General features: G+C 41.8%; 1 protein-coding gene across 1 annotated transcript in view; it reads left to right on the top strand.

Annotated features, from left to right (window-relative positions):
• Positions 1–20,838, top strand: part of grid2 (glutamate receptor, ionotropic, delta 2) — a 436,646-nt gene that overhangs the window by 399,989 nt on the left and 15,819 nt on the right. The window contains exon 14 of the mRNA XM_061071705.1: positions 7,582–7,748. Coding sequence (XP_060927688.1) covers positions 7,582–7,748 — 167 coding nt within the window. The remainder of the gene's footprint in view (positions 1–7,581; positions 7,749–20,838) is intronic.

Raw genomic sequence — 20,838 nt, forward strand, 5'->3', positions numbered from 1 at the left:
TCTTAGTTTTGGCTCACTGATCCGTCTCAGATGATCCGAACATCTGTCTCCAATTACTCTTCTCTTCCGCTATCACATCTCTCATCGGCTTAACGGGGTCTGAGCTAAGATTTGCATACAGCACGGCAATAGGCGATTCATTTCTTGTTTTTTTGCTTTCTTCATGAAGAAACAAAGAGGACTAATGACAGCTGAGGGTAATTAAACAACGGAGAAAACAAAGAGGGGAGAGGGAGAGAAGAAGTTGTCACATTGTGTCCCGAGGGATGGAGGCGACTGTTGCCACCAGAGCAAGCAGTCGGAAAGAACGCTTCATGAGGGATTGATGCCACCTGCGTGCCAGGCTTTCATCATCTGAGATTTGGCCATGAGCGTCTTTGTGCTCCTTAGAAGAGAGAAATGATTGTTCACTGATCATGAGACACTCACAAGTGAGGCAAATTCTGACTGACTTGTGTGAGAAGATAGTATTGTCAAACTGAAGCAAACGCCCCCGACAAGGCCCAAACAGTCCCTTGAACAGAATTTATTCAAGCTGCACCAAACTGCACACACTTATAGATATCAGACCCTAAATATGCCCCCCAAAAAACTTGGAAATTGGCAAAAATTAAAAGATGCAATTTTAAAGACAATGAAAAAGAAATTCCTTGATCCACAACATATTTAAATGGCTTCTTTATCGGCTCATTTCCCATCCTCTCACCCAGTTCCACAAAAGTCTGTTCTGTATTTTTGTGTAATCCTCCTGACAACAAACCCAAGCAACTGTCTAACAAACAGAAAACTAAAATACTTTATTCATTGCTTTTGGGGCTTGTAGTATTTTATTTCCAAATTAAAAAGCAGCTCATGCAGCAAAGCCATACATGAAAAAAGTAAATTCAAAGTGCACATATTTGCTCTATTCATTTCATATCATGGTTTTTGTACTGAATCATAGTTTATCCCCACACTCTTACTGCACAATCTCCTCATAGATTTCAAGACAAGCTGCCCTGAAACAACCTTCCTCATGTATATTGATGCATTAAGAGAAGTTGCAGTCTGGCTCTCCTGTGCTTTGGAATTGATTTGCCTGCACCTCATCTTATCTTCATTCAGCTCTTCACATATCTGCAGGAAGCCAGTGAGTGCACACTGGGGGGGGGGTACTTGGCTGGGGAGCAGCCTCTCATTTATATGCTCTCTGATTTGTCAAACAAGGCCCAAAATAAAAGGCAGAGCATGTGGGATACAAGTTAAAGAGACAGAGAGGGAACAAGCCCTGATACAGAGGTAGATGGCCCAAGGTAAATTATGCAAAATGACAAAGAAAGTGCATGAATAACTATGGCAGTCAGAAGAGATCAATCCTCTGCCAATAGTCGCCTGTAATTAAATCAAGCTGCACCATATTGGAAATATTTACAGAAATGTTCTCCTCACTAGCCGTTTGTCACCAAGATCCATTAATTACTACCTGGGGAATCTGTGTAAATGTATATTTAAACAAAGCGATAATGGATGATGAGGATCAGCAACAAAATGGAATGGGTTCTTCCCTGACCCTGTATCCTGCCACCAAGCTCCATTGTAATCCAAACAAACAAACAAACAAACAAACAAACAAACAGTCATGGTGGAGATATAAAAGAGAGAGAGAGAGAGAGAGAGAGAGAGAGAGAGAGAGAGAGAGAGAGAGAGAGAGAGAGAGAGAGAGAGAGAGAGAGAGAGAGAGAGAGAGAGAGAGAGAGAGAGAGAGAGAGAGAGAGAGAGAGAGAGAGAGAGAGAGAGAGTGGACCCTGGAGTAGTTTATATATTTTGAAGTTTCAGCTTGGCTACACTCTGATGCCACTGCCACCGCAACGGTTTGAACCATGGAAGAGATAGAGGGAGCTCTTCAAACCAGCCAGGGCGGGTACTCATTGGGCCTGTGCAGTAATGTAATAGGAGCTCAAACTGAAGGGTTCGCAGATCTGCTGTTCTCTTCAGTTGAAGTCCTCAAAGTCCAACCTTCTCTTTGCATCTCCTTGTGCATTTTCCTCCATCTGGTGGATCAAGAAAGACGCTGTGAAGAATCCTGTTGATTGAGATTGTCACTATTGATGAAAGTGTTAAGAATAATTTGAAACATTTAAAAATTAGAACACTTCTAAAATGCCTGTAATTAAATCAAGCTGCACCATATTGGAAATATTTACAGAAATGTTCTCCTCACTAGCCGTTTGTCACCAAGATCCATTAATTACTACCTGGGGAATCTGTGTAAATGTATATTTAAACAAAGCGATAATGGATGATGAGGATCAGCAACAAAATGGAATGGGTTCTTCCCTGACCCTGTATCCTGCCACCAAGCTCCATTGTAATCCAAACAAACAAACAAACAAACAAACAAACAAACAGTCATGGTGGAGATATAAAAGAGAGAGAGAGAGAGAGAGAGAGAGAGAGAGAGAGAGAGAGAGAGAGAGAGAGAGAGAGAGAGAGAGAGAGAGAGAGAGAGAGAGAGAGAGAGAGAGAGAGAGAGAGAGAGAGAGAGAGAGAGAGAGAGAGAGAGAGAGAGAGAGAGAGAGAGAGAGAGAGAGAGAGTGGACCCTGGAGTAGTTTATATATTTTGAAGTTTCAGCTTGGCTACACTCTGATGCCACTGCCACCGCAACGGTTTGAACCATGGAAGAGATAGAGGGAGCTCTTCAAACCAGCCAGGGCGGGTACTCATTGGGCCTGTGCAGTAATGTAATAGGAGCTCAAACTGAAGGGTTCGCAGATCTGCTGTTCTCTTCAGTTGAAGTCCTCAAAGTCCAACCTTCTCTTTGCATCTCCTTGTGCATTTTCCTCCATCTGGTGGATCAAGAAAGACGCTGTGAAGAATCCTGTTGATTGAGATTGTCACTATTGATGAAAGTGTTAAGAATAATTTGAAACATTTAAAAATTAGAACACTTCTAAAATGTAGTCGTTATTCATTTTTTCATTTAGAAATAATCTCCATGGCTGATCTTTTACTTTAAGTATTTTGTTTGGATTGTTGACCTACATTATATTCTCTAATGAGATTCAGATTTAGAATACAGGACAAGATGTTGAATATCCCTTGTACGTTTGAAGGACGTCTGCACAATTTGGGTTGATTGTATAACACTAATTGCTTATAGGTTTCCTTTTTATTCTTTTTGCTTTCTAGTCTGTATCCAGTCCGGGTTTTAGCAGAAAATATTTTATACGATAAAGACATTTAATAAGAGAAAAGGCGGAGCAGTAATTACTATCGATTTACACTATTTTCTGATTCCTGTGAAACAAATCTTCATTTACAGTATATCTGTGGAGTAGCTTTAAAAAATAGTTCGGACTCATGCTTCAGTGGTGTTATGGTTTCATTAAATGAGCTCCACCATGACAAAACCCCATTAAAACGGATAAACAACACACGTACAACACGTAAAGACATTTTTGATGAGATGAGGACAGTGATCTTGTCTTCTGGTGTTGGACGTCCCCTCGTCTGAGAAAGAGCTTCCCACTGTAATATTTGAGGCATCAGATGCAACAGCCGGCACAAGCGGGAAGAAATCATTTGTCTTTTCTCTAAAATTACAGTTCGCGCATGTTTTTTTTGACGACGAAAGTACAAAAATGTAATCTGAAGAAATTACCAAAAGCAAGAACATTGTGTTGTAAACCATATGAATGCAATGACGGGGGGGAAGGATTGACAGCAGTCTCATTAGGGAAAATAAAGCAAGAAAGTGCAAGTTCAGATAAATGCTTTAATATTCCAGCCTGATGAAACACTCTTGGGCTTTGCATGTAATTGCATTGAATGCATTAGTGTCTCTAAATCCCTATATGACTGTATAGAATAGGTAATGCGATATATGATGAAATATACAGACATCAGCTTTTCCAGTCGAAATTCACTTTTAGTCGTGATTGCATTAGGGGACTTTGAGCATGATGTTGATGCTTCTCCCTCCGTGTTCCTGTCTGTCACTAACCGACCTGTGTGCAATGCGTGCACCCTGTTAACGTGCCACGGGGGGGGGGAAGAAACATTCAAAGATAAAACACACACGAAAGTCAAATTTTAACAAGCGGGTCACGAAAATTCGGCTTCTAGCAGTCGTCCGTGCACGTTCATGTGTGCTTGACCTTGATGGGGGGGTGGGGATGTATCGGTTGAATATTTTTCAAAGTTTTGCCTCCTCCTGCCAACTTTTCCGGGACTGCCAACCCTTGCTGTAAGCCCAAAAATCATTAGTTCAATTTCTGCACTTTGCTGATGGGTGAACAGTCGATGCCAATTAAAAGCCAGAACAGTTTTATCTGAACGCAGTATGGCACAGGTGGACAGCAATATTTTTTTAAGTGGAAACCTGCAGACTCAAATGCAGGGTGTCTGATGTGCTTGTAAACAGTTTAACCTGAAAGCACCTTAATTGGAGTGTGGCCCAATGCCAGGCTACACTATGCATGCAAATGTGTCTGGTACACAGCTGCCTCGCCTAGATAATCCCACTGAATCCTCACCGAACTTGAGAGCTCATTCATCTTGTTTGCCGGTGACCTTTCATTTCTCACCGCGACAGGCAGAATGGAGCGTTTAAGTGTTTTTCCTTTCTCCTTCCACTCATGTGGTCCTACATGCGTCAGGAATGAGAGCTGTGTGCGTCAGATGGCTGCAAAGTATTAGTAATTGTTATAGTTTGAAAACGACAAAGTAGAAAAGGCAAAAACAAAGAACTAGTGCAGTTGACATGCACGGAGTCGTGGGCAGATAAAGAGAATAATACAGGCTTTCACAGACCTGTCTGGAACAGACAGTTCCCGGCAGTTAGAAAGTTGTGAATCTCTCTGTGTGTGAACCGCTTAAATAATCACAATCACATTTTTAAAGCGAGCACAGCAACAGGAGAAATCTCTCCTTCGACACGTCGCTGCGATGTTACCCCTCCGATAATCATTTCGTCTCAAGCTCATTTGAGAGGATATTAAACTGATGCTTTAATAGCACTCCATGTTCACCGGCTGCTGCAGGAAAGAGTGTTTCCCTTCACAGGCTCCAGCATCATTTTCATTGAGGGGACAGTTCCGTTTTATGGGATTGTCCCCTATGTTGGAGTCGCTATAATTATTAGTTTACTGTTTAGGCCAGTTTGATCTCATAAAAACATCACACACAAGACAAAAGACAAAAACTGGAACATTTCCACTAAGCTTTATTTCATGAGACACCATGTGCAGAAGGACCCAAAACCACGATTTACACTATTTGATTATAGATACTAGAGTTTTATGAGTTGAGAGTTTTAATCTGGTTAGATTTTGTTATTGTAGGAACAACAACATTTAGTCCACAACATTAAAGTAGGGATATTTTGGCTTCATTTTAGGATGATGGGAGGAAGTGAAAGGAAAAAATACATTTTTATATCTCCACCATGACTGTTTGTTTGTTTGTTTGGATTACAATGGAGCTTGGTGGCAGGATACAGGGTCAGGGAAGAACCCATTCCATTTTGTTGCTGATCCTCATCATCCATTATTGCTTTGTTTAATTATACATTTACACAGATTCCCCAGGTAGTAATTAATGGATCTTGGTGACAAACGGCTAGTGAGGAGACACATTTCTGTAAATATTTCCAATATGGTGCAGCTTGATTTAATTACAGGCGACTATTGGCAGAGGATTGATCTCTTCTGACTGCCATAGTTATTCATGCACTTTCTTTGTCATTTTGCATAATTTACCTTGGGCCATCTACCTCTGTATCAGGGCTTGTTCCCTCTCTGTCTCTTTAACTTGTATCCCACATGCTCTGCCTTTTATTTTGGGCCTTGTTTGACAAATCAGAGAGCATTAAAATGAGAGGCTGCTCCCCAGCCAAGTACCCCCCCCCCCCCCCCCCAGTGTATGTAACTAACATATATCTCTAACTTTTGCAAGGATTGTGCAAGTCAGACACGACTGAAGATGTTGATGATATTGACAATGTTGATAATATTGATAACTGTAATTCTCTGTTGCTCTCTGGGGTGAAGCATTGCCCTAAAATATTTTTTTGCCAAAACTTTTGGTTTCACGTGCAAAATTTTATGCTTAGAAGTCAGACACTTCACATGCTAGAGGATTATGACAACGTTCAAAGATTAGCAAAGCCTTGAATGTATTTTCAGTGTAGCTGGCATCAGAGGTCACGGCACACATACTGTGCATAATAATCCTTTTCCGCCCTTTTCACCCAAGTGTGGTGAGAGAGAAAAAATGTCTTTAATGTTCAATTGTGAGCAGCTGAGCAGATTTCTTACTAATTTCTGTTCTACAAAGCACATAATCTTTCCAATTCAAAAGCAATAATGAAAAGCCATAAAATGATTCTTCAAAGCAATAAAGCGTTCTTCCCACTCTTTTTAAGGTTGTAAAGAGCAGAATGAGCCTTTCTGATGCCCTGCAGTGAATTACTGCACACACACACACACACACCAAACACACACACCACACACACACACACACATACACACACACACACACACATGAATGGATACACGTACACAAACCACAAAATTCACACATACACACTTCAGAGGACTGCCGACTGTGAAATTATCCAATCAGAGGTTCTAGTCGCTTCTCAGACGTTAGTTATCACACATAAGCCAGCTGAGGTGACATAGCACACACACGCACAGACACACACAAACTCACACACACACAGTGAAGACCGAGTTTGAAAATTTCATAAAGCGCCATTAAAGTTAATGACACACCAAGTCCAAAATAATGTGTTAGAAGAAAGAGAAAAAGTGTATGTGTGTATGTGTGTGTGTGTGTGTGTGTGTGTGTGTGTGTGTGTGTGTGTGTGTGTGTGTGTGTGTGTGTGTGTGTGTGTGTGTGTGTGTGTGTGTGTGCGTGTGTGTGTGTGAGAGTGAGATGTCAGCTCAGAGGTGTCAGGATGTGAATATCACAGCCAGCCTGTTTATTCTCCACATTTCATTTTCCTGTGAAATATAAATGTATTGAACGATAATGAGAAGCCACGTTAACAACACGCTCCTAAACGTCTATAAAACAAACTGTGATTCTCACTTAAGGCCCTTTGACCCTCAGTTTCTTCTCAATCACAAGCTGCAAACACAAACTTTACACCTACCTACGGTTTGATCACACATGCAAGACAAAGAGAGACAGGAAATAACGTGTCCAACACATAACCACACAGGGAGAAACAGAGAGGAGGCAAAAAGCCATTGATGCCTGTGCATGTTAAGTCAAGAAGGAAGGTAAAGTGCTGAGTTGACAATGACTTCACTCGTGAAACACGATATTGTGAAATGTCTGTGTGTTGGTTGGACAAGTGAATGGATGAATGCCAGAGGGTTCAAAAAACAGGTTGATGTAAATAGACAGTTTCAAAGAAAGTGTGTCCTCAACAGACTGTGATGCCAACGATGCCTTTTGTGTTTTTATTTTTATTTTACAGTGGTGTTTGTGAGATTAAAAGACAAAATGAATTCTTAAGTAGATCTCGCATAACCTGAGACCTCTCTGAATATTGCTAACTGTGAGTAAATGTATCTTTTCTTCTCTTCCAGGTGAAGTATGGGCGGTTCGGCTTCGTGTGGGACGCAGCCGTGCTGGAGTACGTCGCTAATAATGACGAGGATTGCTCCTTCTATACTGTCAAGAGCAGCGCACCAGACCGTGGATACGGTATCGCCATGCAGCACGGCAGCCCCTACCGGGACATTTTCTCCCAGAGGTACGAGTCGTAACAGTTAACAGCAGTCAGCGGCATCCTTGACTGCATTTTACTTGTTATGCAACGCACGTTTCTCATGCACGATGATGGAGATGTCACTTTTGTTCCACACTGTTTATCCCAGTCATATTGTCCTCAGCTTGAGGTTGTGAGATATTCTCTGCTTTTTTGGAGAGTCGTGAGGAAATTGCATTCGTGTACACGCGACTTCTCGAGAGGTCGTGTAAGGTTTTTTAATGACTTCTTCAGATTTATTTCAGCCGAAAAAAAAAAACGGCCAATCCCGTAAAGTTGGCCCCTCTGCACCGCTGGAAGAATGCGCTCTCCAGGTCACACACCGAGTAAATAGTGGATCAAATTGTACATACATCTTCCAGAGGAAAGAGGCGAGAGGCACTTTCACAACTTGGATGCAGCGAGGTTGCTTTAACCCTGGCGTGAACCACTGGTTCAAGTTGAGGTTAAGCAAGGGTGACAACTCACTCTCACATATAAGAAGAGTCGACAGTGTAGACGCACCCACAGTGATCCCAGCTGTTTTTCTTGTAGCTGTAGCACAGAGTCGAGGTTATGTTGGTTCAAAGCAGCTCACGGAACAAGGCAATAACTGAGCATATTAATTAATTTGTCTCCTATCCTTATGGTCATGTGTGGCTATAGGAGGCTCAGTTATCTGTGCAGACTCCACACAGGGTTCATCAATCATCTTCTCAGCAGCTGAACTGCCTGTGCAGTGTTTCTGTGAGGGCACGTTGTTTGTTAGTTTGTTTGCATTCATTTTTAATGCCCCACTGTGATGTAAACCCCAGCACTAGATTGTGGGCTCAGTCACATGAGGTGAAGAGTGTGTGTCTGAAGGCCACATCAGGATTGCCTGCAGCCCTGCAGAGTATCACGCTGGGTTTGTTCGTGATCAAGCATGAGATCATTCCAAGAAGAGGGGAAACAAAAACATCCCCATTCCTCATTAAGCTGCACTAAGTTATATCATGTTAAATAGTTTGTGTTTTTTTTATTTTATGTGTGTTTGTGTGTGGCAAGAGATGGAAACACATGGGTGAGCTTTACTTAGTGTGTGAGTGACTAGGCGTGTTTATATAGCCGGTGAAGCGTTTGGCTCCAGAATATTGCCTATCAAGGCTGTTATTGAAATAAACAAGCAATTAATTGACAGGCCATGTTTCCAATTCCCTGCTATTATTTCAGGGGCAATGTCACACTCTTGGGAAGACAGTTTGAAACACTTTGCTCACACTGGTCCCCCTGGTTCCCACAGTGATAAACAGAGAAATTATCAGGAGGAATAATAAAAACAGAGTTGTAATTGTTTTGTTTTTCTTTGCTTTGATTTTTGTATTTTTCATCCTGTAATTCATTATTCAGATGTATAAAGCGATGAGGCAGCAAGAGGAGGTTGAGCAGGAATTGTATTAGCAGTCCGTGCCTTGACACTATGGAGAGAAATGTTTCCTTTGGCTTTATTATCTTCGGTGGTCTGGTCATAGCACGTCCTGCAGCTCTGTTGATGCATCTTTCAATTAAGTTCTTTGTTTACTGGTCCACCTCCATTTGCCTGAAATAACCTAATAATGGACTAGATTATTAGTTTTTTTCTCTTTACAATAACTCGACCAACCACCACTGCATTTCAGCGGCACATAATCGACCTTAATTAAATTGTTTATTCAAAGTTTTCTGCAAAGGTTTTCTTGATTGCAGCTCCACTAGTCTTGCTTATACAGATCTGCGATAGAGAGGAATTTTGCGGCAAACACATTTTTACTTTGGTAATAGCAAGAAAAAGAGTTGAGGCTATTAAATTATCCAGGAGCCAGAAATAAGTCCAGAAAGCTGTGACAGCACCTTTTAAACATACTGAGGGGAAATCGTGTGGAACTTGTGCACAAGCCTGAGCGTTCTGTACACATGACACAGTAACTTCATAAATAAGTTCAAAAAAGATCATTTTGTTCCCATCAGTGCTGTAACGAATGAAGCTCATCCAGTACAAGGGGATTCCTAAAGCAGTGCAGGGTGGCAGGGGCAAAAGCTGGACTAAAACCACCGGAGCCTTTGGGATGAATTATATAAGCAGCCATCATCTGCATTGTTTATCAAATTCCCTGTGAGGCTTTGGATGTGATTTCTATAGGTTGGGATAAGCCTGGTTCCAGCTGGTTTTCACCTCCTCCTGGCAGCATTTAGAAAGGCATCCCACAAGGATCGATATTAATTCCCCATTCGTCTGTCTGTCTTCATAGAATGTATGTTCCAACTCTCAGTTAGGTTGACGACTTCATCCTGTATGGAACCGACTCCACCATGAAACTCACAAGAGCTGAAATGGTTGATGTGCTACACAGTGCAATAGTATAGGGATTTGGTTCGATACTAAAATGTGGAAATGGTCATGACAGTTGTCATTGTTCATAATCTAAAGTTAATTTTCTCTTTTAATAACTAGACAATCTATATATACCATCTTTAACATTGCATAAGCTGGATATATGAACACTTTACTATAGTTACATAAATCAGAGCATAACTCAAAGTTAGAGAGACTCATTCTTCTGAGTGACTTTACAGGTTTAATCACCAACGTCTTTATTTTGCGATCTTTGATAGTATTTATTTATGCGCATCTTGAGAATGTTCCTGTATCCATAATATCTTAGGTCCCTTCGACAAAAGAGATCTTTATCTAAATTAAATGTCCTCTGTAAAAAGAATTTTAAAAAAGAAAATAAACACAACATATAAGATTACAGCAGTAATTGATAAAGATTCCCGTAGACAGAGATTGTGTGGTGTAATTGAAGATGGAATCTTACTAGTGTTTACTACATATTTGTGTTTGGGTGTGTATGTGTGCTCCACATACTGGAGACGTATTTACTATCTGCAAGTCCCTGGTGGTAAAATTGAAAGGAGTTTGTTTGCTTTGACACTTTGCCGAGAAAGAGAAGAGGAAGACAGTATCTGTAGGAAATACACCGACTGCTACAACTTCATTGTTTTCAACCACTTTGTTTTGTGAGGAATGCTTCGCCCGAGTTCAAGTGCAGCTCCACTTCCTGCCCGTGTTGCTGTCTGTGTCTGGGAGCGTGTGGATCCGGGTGTATTTGTTGAAACTGCAGAGCAAATAATCTGCGACTGTGTTCATGCTCCTAGGTGCTGCCATTCTGTGATTGATGGAGATAGTGTGCAGATTTACCCGAGTCCAAAAAACAACCCACAGTGGTCTAAAGGATTAGTCCGCTAACTTAAACTGACAGCTATTGACAAGTTGTTTTGAAGTGCTGAAGGGGCAAGATTGTGAAAAAAAAGAAACCCTCTCTCAAAGGCATATATTATTTTTGTCTGTGTGTCTGCAGGCGGTGATGTGGAAATAAGTTTCAGATTTAATCCATAGCTCATGGACATCTGTTGGTTGCTGCTCTCTAAGAAGATAAACTGTGGGCCAGACATTGTATTGTGCATATTGAACATGGCTACAATTTACATTTCCATTGCAAGATTGATGAGGTACCTGGTTGCTCGGTATTATGTTTGGACTATGGAATTTAAATCTTGACTTGATCTTTAATGTAGAAACAAATGATTGTCGATGCTAGTTGTCAGGAGGAGTAAGCATAGAAGAGAAAAATGAATTATATGCAGATTAGTTTGATATCAGAGTTATGATTATCTTTCATAAAAAAATCCTACTTTTTAATTTAGGCACACTAGTTCCAGATCTACAATAACAATGACATGGATTTGATTATGGTCCCACTACTCATTACATTAAATTCAGCTACAAGGATGCATTCATATTGTTGATTTATTACCAGGCTGCAGGCGACTGTCGGTCAGTGCACAGTAAGGCACAGTGTATTTCTGTAGGGAGCTTCCCAGTGGACACTATATGGAATCGCTTGAGGGGCCGAATGACGTTGACAGTTGATTGTTGAAGTATTTTAAAATGACATTAACCATGTAAAATCTGTTGGGCGAGAGGCCGGGTAAAGCCACTGTTGTATGTCAGCCCATCTACAGGGCAGACTTATAACTATGTTTAAATTAGAGTTGCTTATTGCCTGCATGTCTTTGGACTTTTGAAAGAAGCCAAAGTACCAGAAAGGCTCTTGTATTCAAACTTTCTTGCTGTGAGATAACAGGACGACCACTGCTCCACCGTTCTGTACATTTTGTATAAGGCAGTATGTGAGTGTTAATGCACAACAAAAACTGAGCTGCTTTGGCGTTTTTACATTGTTGTGTTACTGATGAGCTACGGTGGAAAAAAACACATTTAACTGAGAGAAATCTCACTGACTTCAAATTCATCTTTGGCAAAACTCTTGTAGCTCCAGTTACTCTTTTTATTTTAAGAGCCCCAGAGCCATATTGACTTGAGTTTTGTTTTCAGCTTTATTTTTTCTTTCCCTCTCTCCCAGTATCTGACTCTCTCTTTCCTAATGATGTATCGATCTTATTTTTACTTTTATATTTCATCCTGTAACTCAAAATTCAGATCTCCATTCAAAACACAATTATAGCAGAGTTGAAAAGAGTCACTTGAATGCAAAGATGCAAATTTTCAACAATTTCAGGGGCTGGTTCAAAACTTGAAGGTCTTATAATAGTTTGAACATGTGTCATCGAAATTTAGCTTGATCAAAGTTCCTGTTAAAGAAGTAAAGATGTCGGCTCTGAAGCTCTCCACTGAAATCAGTATCATGAGTAGTTTAACTATAACACTTAAAGATAAGTGTGTCACCTCTCCACAGGTTTATTAACAATGTCAGCTTTTCAGTCCCCAGCACCTTTCTCAAGACATTTTTGGTGAATCAATGCAGAGGTGATGAGTGTAGAAGGGAATTAACTTTCTCTCTTTAGATTTGTTTGGGGAGAGGACATTATTCCCCGCAGCACAAAAGAGATCAAGCAGGTTTAGGGCACGTTGCCTCCTACTCACCTGTTTTTACAACAGTGACATTGTTCCTGCTGACAACAAATTGATTTAATGTCAAGTGTCAATTTAATCTCCCTCGCTCTCTCTCTCTCACTTTTTCTAAGCTCCCGCGCTCTAAAGCCGCCACTTACCCACCAATCCTTCAGGCTCAAAGTCAGCCCACACACTTAGAACATACATTAAATCTTTATTTTTCACAATTCATGATGGGGGGGCGGTTCTCTCTCTCTATCTCTCCGTGGTTATCTGTCTCTCTCTAGCGCTCTTAATGATGGTTAATGACTGTGTGACTTCTGCGTGTTGTTTATCATAGTTCAGCTCCATAATCTGTTCCAGCTCACCCACACACTGAGGTTTAATGATGCTTTATTGAAAAACTTTGTCGACAGAGCGCGTGACATTGGACCCAGCCAGTGACAATTGGATTGATAATTTCGCTTTGCAAACTTTACACGAGGGAGTGGTGGGTAAATAACCTCTCGTACCCTGCGTCTAAGGGTTCCGTAGAGGGACACAGAGGGCGACAGGGCAGCTCAGTGGGACGCGGTCTTGTGTTAGGACACCGCATGGTTCCCCTGTGGTGCTTCCATGTTCCTGCTGTGTTTGTTTTCTCTGGTGACCTTTGCTCTGTGTGACATCTTCGCAGCTTCCAGCTTCTTGTCGCACCAAAGCATCAGCGCACACAATAACCTCTGTGGCCCAGACAAGAGTAATGCAATACAAGATTCTTGACATGGGTTTACTTTCTCACTTGACTTCACCGTGCTAGATGGAGCGTGGAATACACAAGTTCTCTGCGTCTCTTGACTGAGCCGTAATTTGTCCAGTAAAGAAAAGAGAATGTCAGGCTCTACTGTCAGGGGAACGCAACAATTACGGGCTGTGTGGGGAAACAGGGTGAGTTCGAAGGTTCACCCAGCTCAGGCATTGTTTGTAGTTTGCTCTTCTTGTGGAAGTAATGGGGTATAAATTCGTAATTTGAAATCAGTCAGCGTCACGGCGATGATAAGTCGTCTTTAGACCGTAAAACAGCTCTGAAAAACCTCAGTCAGTGTTTCAGAGCTTCTACTGAATAAAGCAACGTTTTTGAAATCTTATTATAATGCTAGGAATATCTGCATGTATGCATATGCAGGTAAGGTATACTGTTTAATTAATTAGAATATCAGAGACCATGAAACCCAGTAACTTCCGCTTCAGCAAGTGTGTTTTTGCAGGCAAAAGGACAATTCTGTGGGGAGTTTAATGCTATTTGGACGAGCAAAACGTTCAATCTTAATAATAAATAAAACAGGTGAACAGTGTTCTGGAGCAGCAGAAGGGGGCTGGGACTCTTAAAAATAAATGATGCCAACTACTCATTCTCCAGTTCAGTCAAAAGACGGACAAAATAACAGCTCCCCAAAAGTGAAGCCAAATCTTGCAAACATTGCAGTAATAGCTGCAATTAACAGGATTCCCAAATTGTTCAACAGTTATTTGGTCCAACGTGTCTCTGACAGCTAAAATCCTGTCTACCCTCCATTACCCAGCTTTAGAAATTCAACATATTCTTCAATATCCAACCAGGTTGTACTGTAGCAGCGAGTGCAGTGAGAACAACCAGTGTGTAGCTATGAAGGACACTGGAGACACCACTGTGCTTCACTCGCTTTATACTCGTAGCACAAAATTGAATCCGCTCAAAAGCAAATTCAAAAATGCACCACCAGTGCTGGAATATTGTTTCTGTCTGAGTCTGCGGTTGAATAAGCAGACTTTTCAGGCGCCGGGGTATTGATGTGTGGCTGTGGGTCAGTGTGGTTCAGTCTGCGCTGCTATCAGCTTTTTTTTAATTGAAATACCGTGAGAGAATAATCAGGAGCTGGTGCCCTTCGCTGGGTCGATGATGCGGACTGTCTCTGCTGCTCATGTAGACTCAGTCGATGTGGTGAACTGGTGTGGACGAGCGAGGCCTGTGACTGCAGCACAGAGCTCCATCTGTGCCTGTTCTTTTCACTCTTTTGTCACAAACAGGCAGCTTCGGTTCATTCTCTGAAGCAGGTCACGAATAGAAAAACACAACTTGATGTAATATGTTAATAAATCTGTTACCGTGCGTTAATTCCGCGTCTGAGGACAGCAGGTTATTTGCGGACATGAATGCTGGACTTCAACTCTCCTCCCTAATCATGATGTCACTCTTGCCGAGCCAAAAAACAACGTACATTGCCCGAGCTGTCAACCTCCCAATTTCCCCTTTGAGTGAAACGAGACATTTTATGCTCATATTTCATGTTCATACTTTTAATTTGGGTTATTACCTGAAAAAGTTGACATGCTCTAATGTTCAAGAAACATTAGTTGAACAGTTTAAAAAATACGCTGCATATTCTGGCCCAAAAAGATAAAAAATGAAGAACTTTGCAACAAGACTGAGAGCAAGAGTGTGGTGATCAGACGCCGGCGGATACAATTAATTGGGTGTTCTCTCAGAACAGAACAGAACCGGGTCCACCAAAGACAAAGATGGACACCACCTGCATAGCAAATAGCAATCGTGGCAACCGAGCTGAGAGAGATGGGGAGAGGCCCAACGTCACAGACCAGGACATAGTTAGATGTAGGCTGATTGTCGATGCCTTATGCCGAAGGGCCACATAAGGTTTCACCCTAAAAAACCTGATGTCTGTCTCACTGTCCTGTTTTAGTTATAAAGTTCCATTTTGAACTATTCTGACATATTTTAACTGAATCCACAAGCCCATATATATACTTTTTATTTCTTTGACTTTAAAATAAGAACATTATTCTTCATCATGTTCTCCTGTGAGGTTAACAGTGTGACGGATCTGTGTGAAGCTTGTAACTGAGGTGTCATCCCAGTGTTGTTCTCATTTAAGGATCTGACAGCCGACGTCCCTCTCAGAGCAACAAACTCATTTTAGCATAACGCTGGTGTCTGTCCCTCACTCCTCTCCCCCCCTCTCTGCTCATTTCATTTGACATTCCTTTGTTCACTGAGCTCATCCATGGTCTGTTCTCCTCTCTTTACTCGGCTTTCTTCATCCGCCCCTGTCTCTCCCACTTACTCACCTGCACTCTGTGTGATTTCTTTGTGTCAGGCATCCATCCAAATTCAACACTGTCCCTTTCTCCCTTCCCATTTTCTCACTCAATCCTTCTTTTCCCCGTATCCCCCAACTCCCTCACATCTTTCAACCCCCTGTCTCCAAGTCTCCCCCCCCTCTCACCTCACAGGAACTTCCACTTTCCACTGTATCCAGCTCAAAACTGTGCTTTTCGCAGAGGTGACAGGAGAAGAACATTTGTAGAAAAGATCAAGGGCCCTGTCTTACACCTGGCGCCAAGTGTACGTGACTCAAGTGTCAAGTCTTCTTTCAGACTCACACAGGTGTAATGTTACCATCGAGCACCTTTGCCGTTGAAATAAAAAATCTCACTTGCACTTGTTAAAAATGAAGTGAGGTCAGATGATTCACTACAAAGTCATGAACTCTGCAGGATGTTTGCAGAGCTGCGTCCAGACTTTCTCCGGAGTTTGCCTTTTGCACATGAACAACGCAGCAGAAGATTCTCTGCTCAGACACGTCCATGTTAGTACAGAAATCTGGGGGCTGGTGCAGCAGGCAGATTCAGGACGAAACGTATTCATTCCGCTGTGGAGATCACGTGTTTTTGATTGCAGCGAATCCACACAGGCGTTGGTCCTCATCACCACAAGCTCTCTTGTCCTCTGTCTGTATTGCACTGCTTTTTAACACCTGATTTATTTGCATCCTTTTTTGCTTTTCTTTCTTTGTCTGTTCTATGTTAGAATTGTCATCAACACACCCGTTCACTTGCGGTGAATCCTGCAGAATTTATCCTGCTGTGTTCTCAGCTCATTCTGACATTCTCCAGAATCGTCACTAGAGAACTGGAGGGAGAAAGTGAGGAGGCTCTCAGTCGGATATTTGCGTTCTCACTTCAGCGCCTCTCTGAAAGCGGATTATGCCTCGACACTCCTCATAGTAACAGTCAAAAGGTCTATGTGGCCTGCTCTGAAATTCACTGAACTGTTTCACATTATGCTTGATCATCTAACCCAAACTCCTTTGCATTTTAACTGGTTACAACCGAAGTAAAAGCTGCCACTTGGGGGGAAAGAACAGCATGGGACATAACTTTCATTTATAGGCTCCTTATGGATGAGACTGCAGAATCAACACAATACATGGAGTTAAGGAGCATTTAAAGGAAGCAACAAGTGCGATTTTTTTATTGCCCCATATGCAGAGAGTAGCCATTATGTAACCAGAGGAGGTTGATAGCGGAGTTAATCAATAGCGATGACTCAGTGATCAGTTTGCCAGGTGCTGAAATAATAGGCTTTCACTTTGTAGTCTGTGTAAATCGTCACATCATCTGTTTGAGTTAGAACGACCCCAGACCCCAGCGGTGGTGCAGCAACACTGTGTGAAATCTCTTAACGGTCCCTTCTCACTCCAGTAGGGAAATCATTTACAACATCAGGGGCTGCTCATTAAAACTGGTACAAATAGATGTTGGTGTCAAATTAAGTCAAATGACCTCCTCAAAGCCCTTTTTAGGTAATTCATATCGAAACGTGACTTTTAATCAAGAAAGGGCCATAAACAAGCTTATAATTGTTTCAGTCCAACACAAGAAAATGGGTTTCATGAGGAAAAGCTGTGTACGGCTATAACATTAGTCTTTTTTTACTTCAAGTTATTTCAGAGATTTAGACTCGCTGTGTAAAACTGTGTTTGTGTATTCGCTCACACAAGTTTGTACATGTCTATACTTGTAAGGACAGACATTAACACAATGCGTCCCCCCTCTGCCCCACACCCAAGTCACTGTGCTGTTCTTTGTTTCAGCTTGAATCAACTAATCATGTGTGATCATCCCACCATCAAGGCTGCTGCCATAGAGTTGCCATGGCAACGTCTAGTCCATGCAGTAGCAGCCACTGCAGAGAAAACGGGGAGGCAGAGACAGAGCACACACACGCTGTCGCACACAGACGAACACACAAACACACACACACATACACACCCACACACACACATACAAAGAGGCGCACAGCAGTTGCCCCCCCCTCCGCCACACTAGCAACCCTTGCTCATCTGCTTTAACAGCCAGTGGGAGTGCTAAAGTCATTATAGAGCTCCCCAGTCAAAGTCAACGATCTTAAAGCAAGGTGATAACTCATTACACACACAGAGTGATAATGCATCTCACAGCACACCAGCTGTTTCATAGACACACTCGAAGACGCACGACGATGCACTCATGCATACACACTATATTGTGGGACACTGGTGCAAAGAGAAACACACACACACACACCCAAGTTGTAAATCCACACACAGGACAGCTGTTTAACTTTAGGAGGCCATAATAGACACAGACACACTCAAATTAACCCATGTTCTGTAATTTAATTTCACCTAAACACATTTTACTCCCCTCATACATACAGCGGACGGTGACACTGAAACAGTCACATATATTGTGCATTGTAGTCAACAATTTAAATGTGCCTTTCAGTGCAGTGCATCAATCTAATAATTCCAGAAATCTCTGTCTGTCTGAAGAACACAAATCTAGAGAACTGTTTATGTTGTTGGCTTCAGACTTGGCATGTGTGTTGTTGTGTGCACAAGGAAGTTCACTGCTGAATTTGGTGCGATTTGGACACTTGATACGTTCTATCTTAATAAAGCTTGTGAAAAGGCAACCAACGCACTGTAGCAGCGGCGGCTGGGACTCATCTACATAAGTGAAGTTGTCGAACTGCGTCCTGAGTTGTGCTTAAACATTCAATAAACAGGTGAACAGCTCTTTATGCAGCAGAGGGGGTGATGGATCCCGCAGCCGGCCTTTACTTGCACCATTTAAATTACTGCAGGTCATTCTTACAGTTTCAGAACGAAAGCTTCAACCAGCATCACCACAGCCCTTTCCATAAAGGAACATTAAAATGGCCACTGCACCAGTTGTTACAAAAACAAACCGTGTAATGGGGGAACTCACAAGGTTCATTCGTTGACGTAAGTGACTGTGCTGGGTTGGGGTCTTGACACCCGCTCACGTAAAACACAGTCGATGCTGGACTTCCTGGCTGCTAAGTTGGAAGTCGATCAGATAAGTGGCTGTTGAGATAATCGAAGGACAGACAGACAGTCGGAGATAACTGGATTTGTTAGCAGGATTTAGTAACTGCAGAATTATATAGTGCAGGACAAAACACGAATACCTGGACTATATATCCTCACACTGCAATGAAATAGAGTGTGGTAGATTCTATTCTTAGTGATTAAATTGATCTATTTCCTGATACTTAAGGCAGCGGTGCGCTGACTGATGACCCCTGGAGGAAAAACCTCTAACAGCCCTCGAAGGAAGCAATAAAGAAACACAAATGACTGCACACTGCTTCACTTCGGTCTTGTACTTATTTAGACTGGAATTAAAGCCAGAAAAAGTGCTTATGGATAACTGTGTGGGGAAAAGCTCACTGCTGTGGGGTAAATAAATGAGTTGTCAGAGAACTTCTCCTGTGCTTTATCATGAACTCCATCAAACTCTGTGTAATGTAGTGGATCTTTCACGTAAAGGCCATGCAACACACACACACACATACACACTGTAATTAGCTGCTCCTAGCTCTCATTATGGCAGTTTATCATTGTTGAAATGCAGTGCGTTTTGAAAGTGCGTGTATAGACCTTTACAGCTATCTGTGGAGCACACACGTGTGCACGGGCAAATTTGTGTGTTTTGCCAAGGGAAGACACGTTTCCGTTTTATTTTTGTTTGTTCGTTTTTTCCTTTGGTTTGACAGCAGCAGCCAAATTAGAGGCCTAGACAGATGGTGTGCTGTGGGAAACCTTTGACTCAACCCGTGTTTTTGTCAGACAGCTAACAGTAGCCTTTCATCCTGCCTGTCAGCCACGGGATAGAGATAAATTAAGCACAGTGGTAAATGCTGTGTGTGTGTTTAACATCGCCATGCTCACTTTTTTTCCCACAAAGGCAGGAGATCATCACTCAACACACAATCATTTAGGCATGTCAATAACAGATTATATACGTGTGGAATTAATAATTCTGAACACACTTGGTGGTTTTAAAAGGGCTTTTTTAAAGCTAAAACTAGAATGGCACCTCCACCGGGGGCCCAACAGTCCTCTTTGAAACAACATTTAAATTCACTAAATCCTCATTTTGATGTGGATCTTCACCAAATTGCACAAACTCATAAATATCAGTCTCCTTTACATGCTCTAAGAAATAGACGAAAATGTTGAAGGTTAAAGAACGAGAAAAATCTGCTCCATTAAATTTAAATTGTGTAGTTATTGTGTAATCCTGCAAACAAAAAAAACACCTGCACCAATTGCCAACGGTCCCTGTATGAAGCCAAACACTCATAGATATCAGTCCCCTAAACATGCTTTATTCCAGCTTGTATTTAAGATCCATGAATTATTCTCTGAAAGTTTGATAGAAATGTTAAAGAAAGTGAAAATAAAGTCCTCAATCCACCCCCTGATCTGGATCTGCACCAGAATTGAATGGGTTCTTCCCCCGACCCACTTACCACATCCTTCCACCAAGTAATCCTTTTAGTAGTTTCTCTGTTATCCTGCCAACAAAGACAGACAAAAACATAACCTCCTTTGCAAAATAAACAATCTATATCTGTATCCATCCATATTATTGCACATCACATGACCATTTGTGTACAGGTGACCTGTGAGACACATCAGACTCTTGATTCCTTTATAGATTAATATGTTTATATATATGACATATTTAAAACAGCCCTGTGCTGTGCCATGTAAACTTCTCCCTCTTCTCTTCTGGTTCGCACCATCTGTCCAAACTCAGCCAGGCCTGAAGATTTGGGATATTCAGAAAAAAAACATGACAGCAAGTGTCATATAATATTATCGTGATGGACGTTTCTTTGCTCTTCTCCTGCAGATAATCCACTGCTATAGACTCAGATCAGTGTGTTTTCTGTCTCTCTGTGACCATGATAAATGCAGGTTAACCTCATTGAGATCAATGTCAGGTCATGTAAGGTTATGTGTTTGTGTGTGCGTGTGTGTGTGATTC

This window comes from Limanda limanda, chromosome 5, assembly GCF_963576545.1.
Source record: "Limanda limanda chromosome 5, fLimLim1.1, whole genome shotgun sequence".
In the NCBI taxonomy this organism is placed as follows: Eukaryota; Metazoa; Chordata; class Actinopteri; order Pleuronectiformes; family Pleuronectidae; genus Limanda; species Limanda limanda.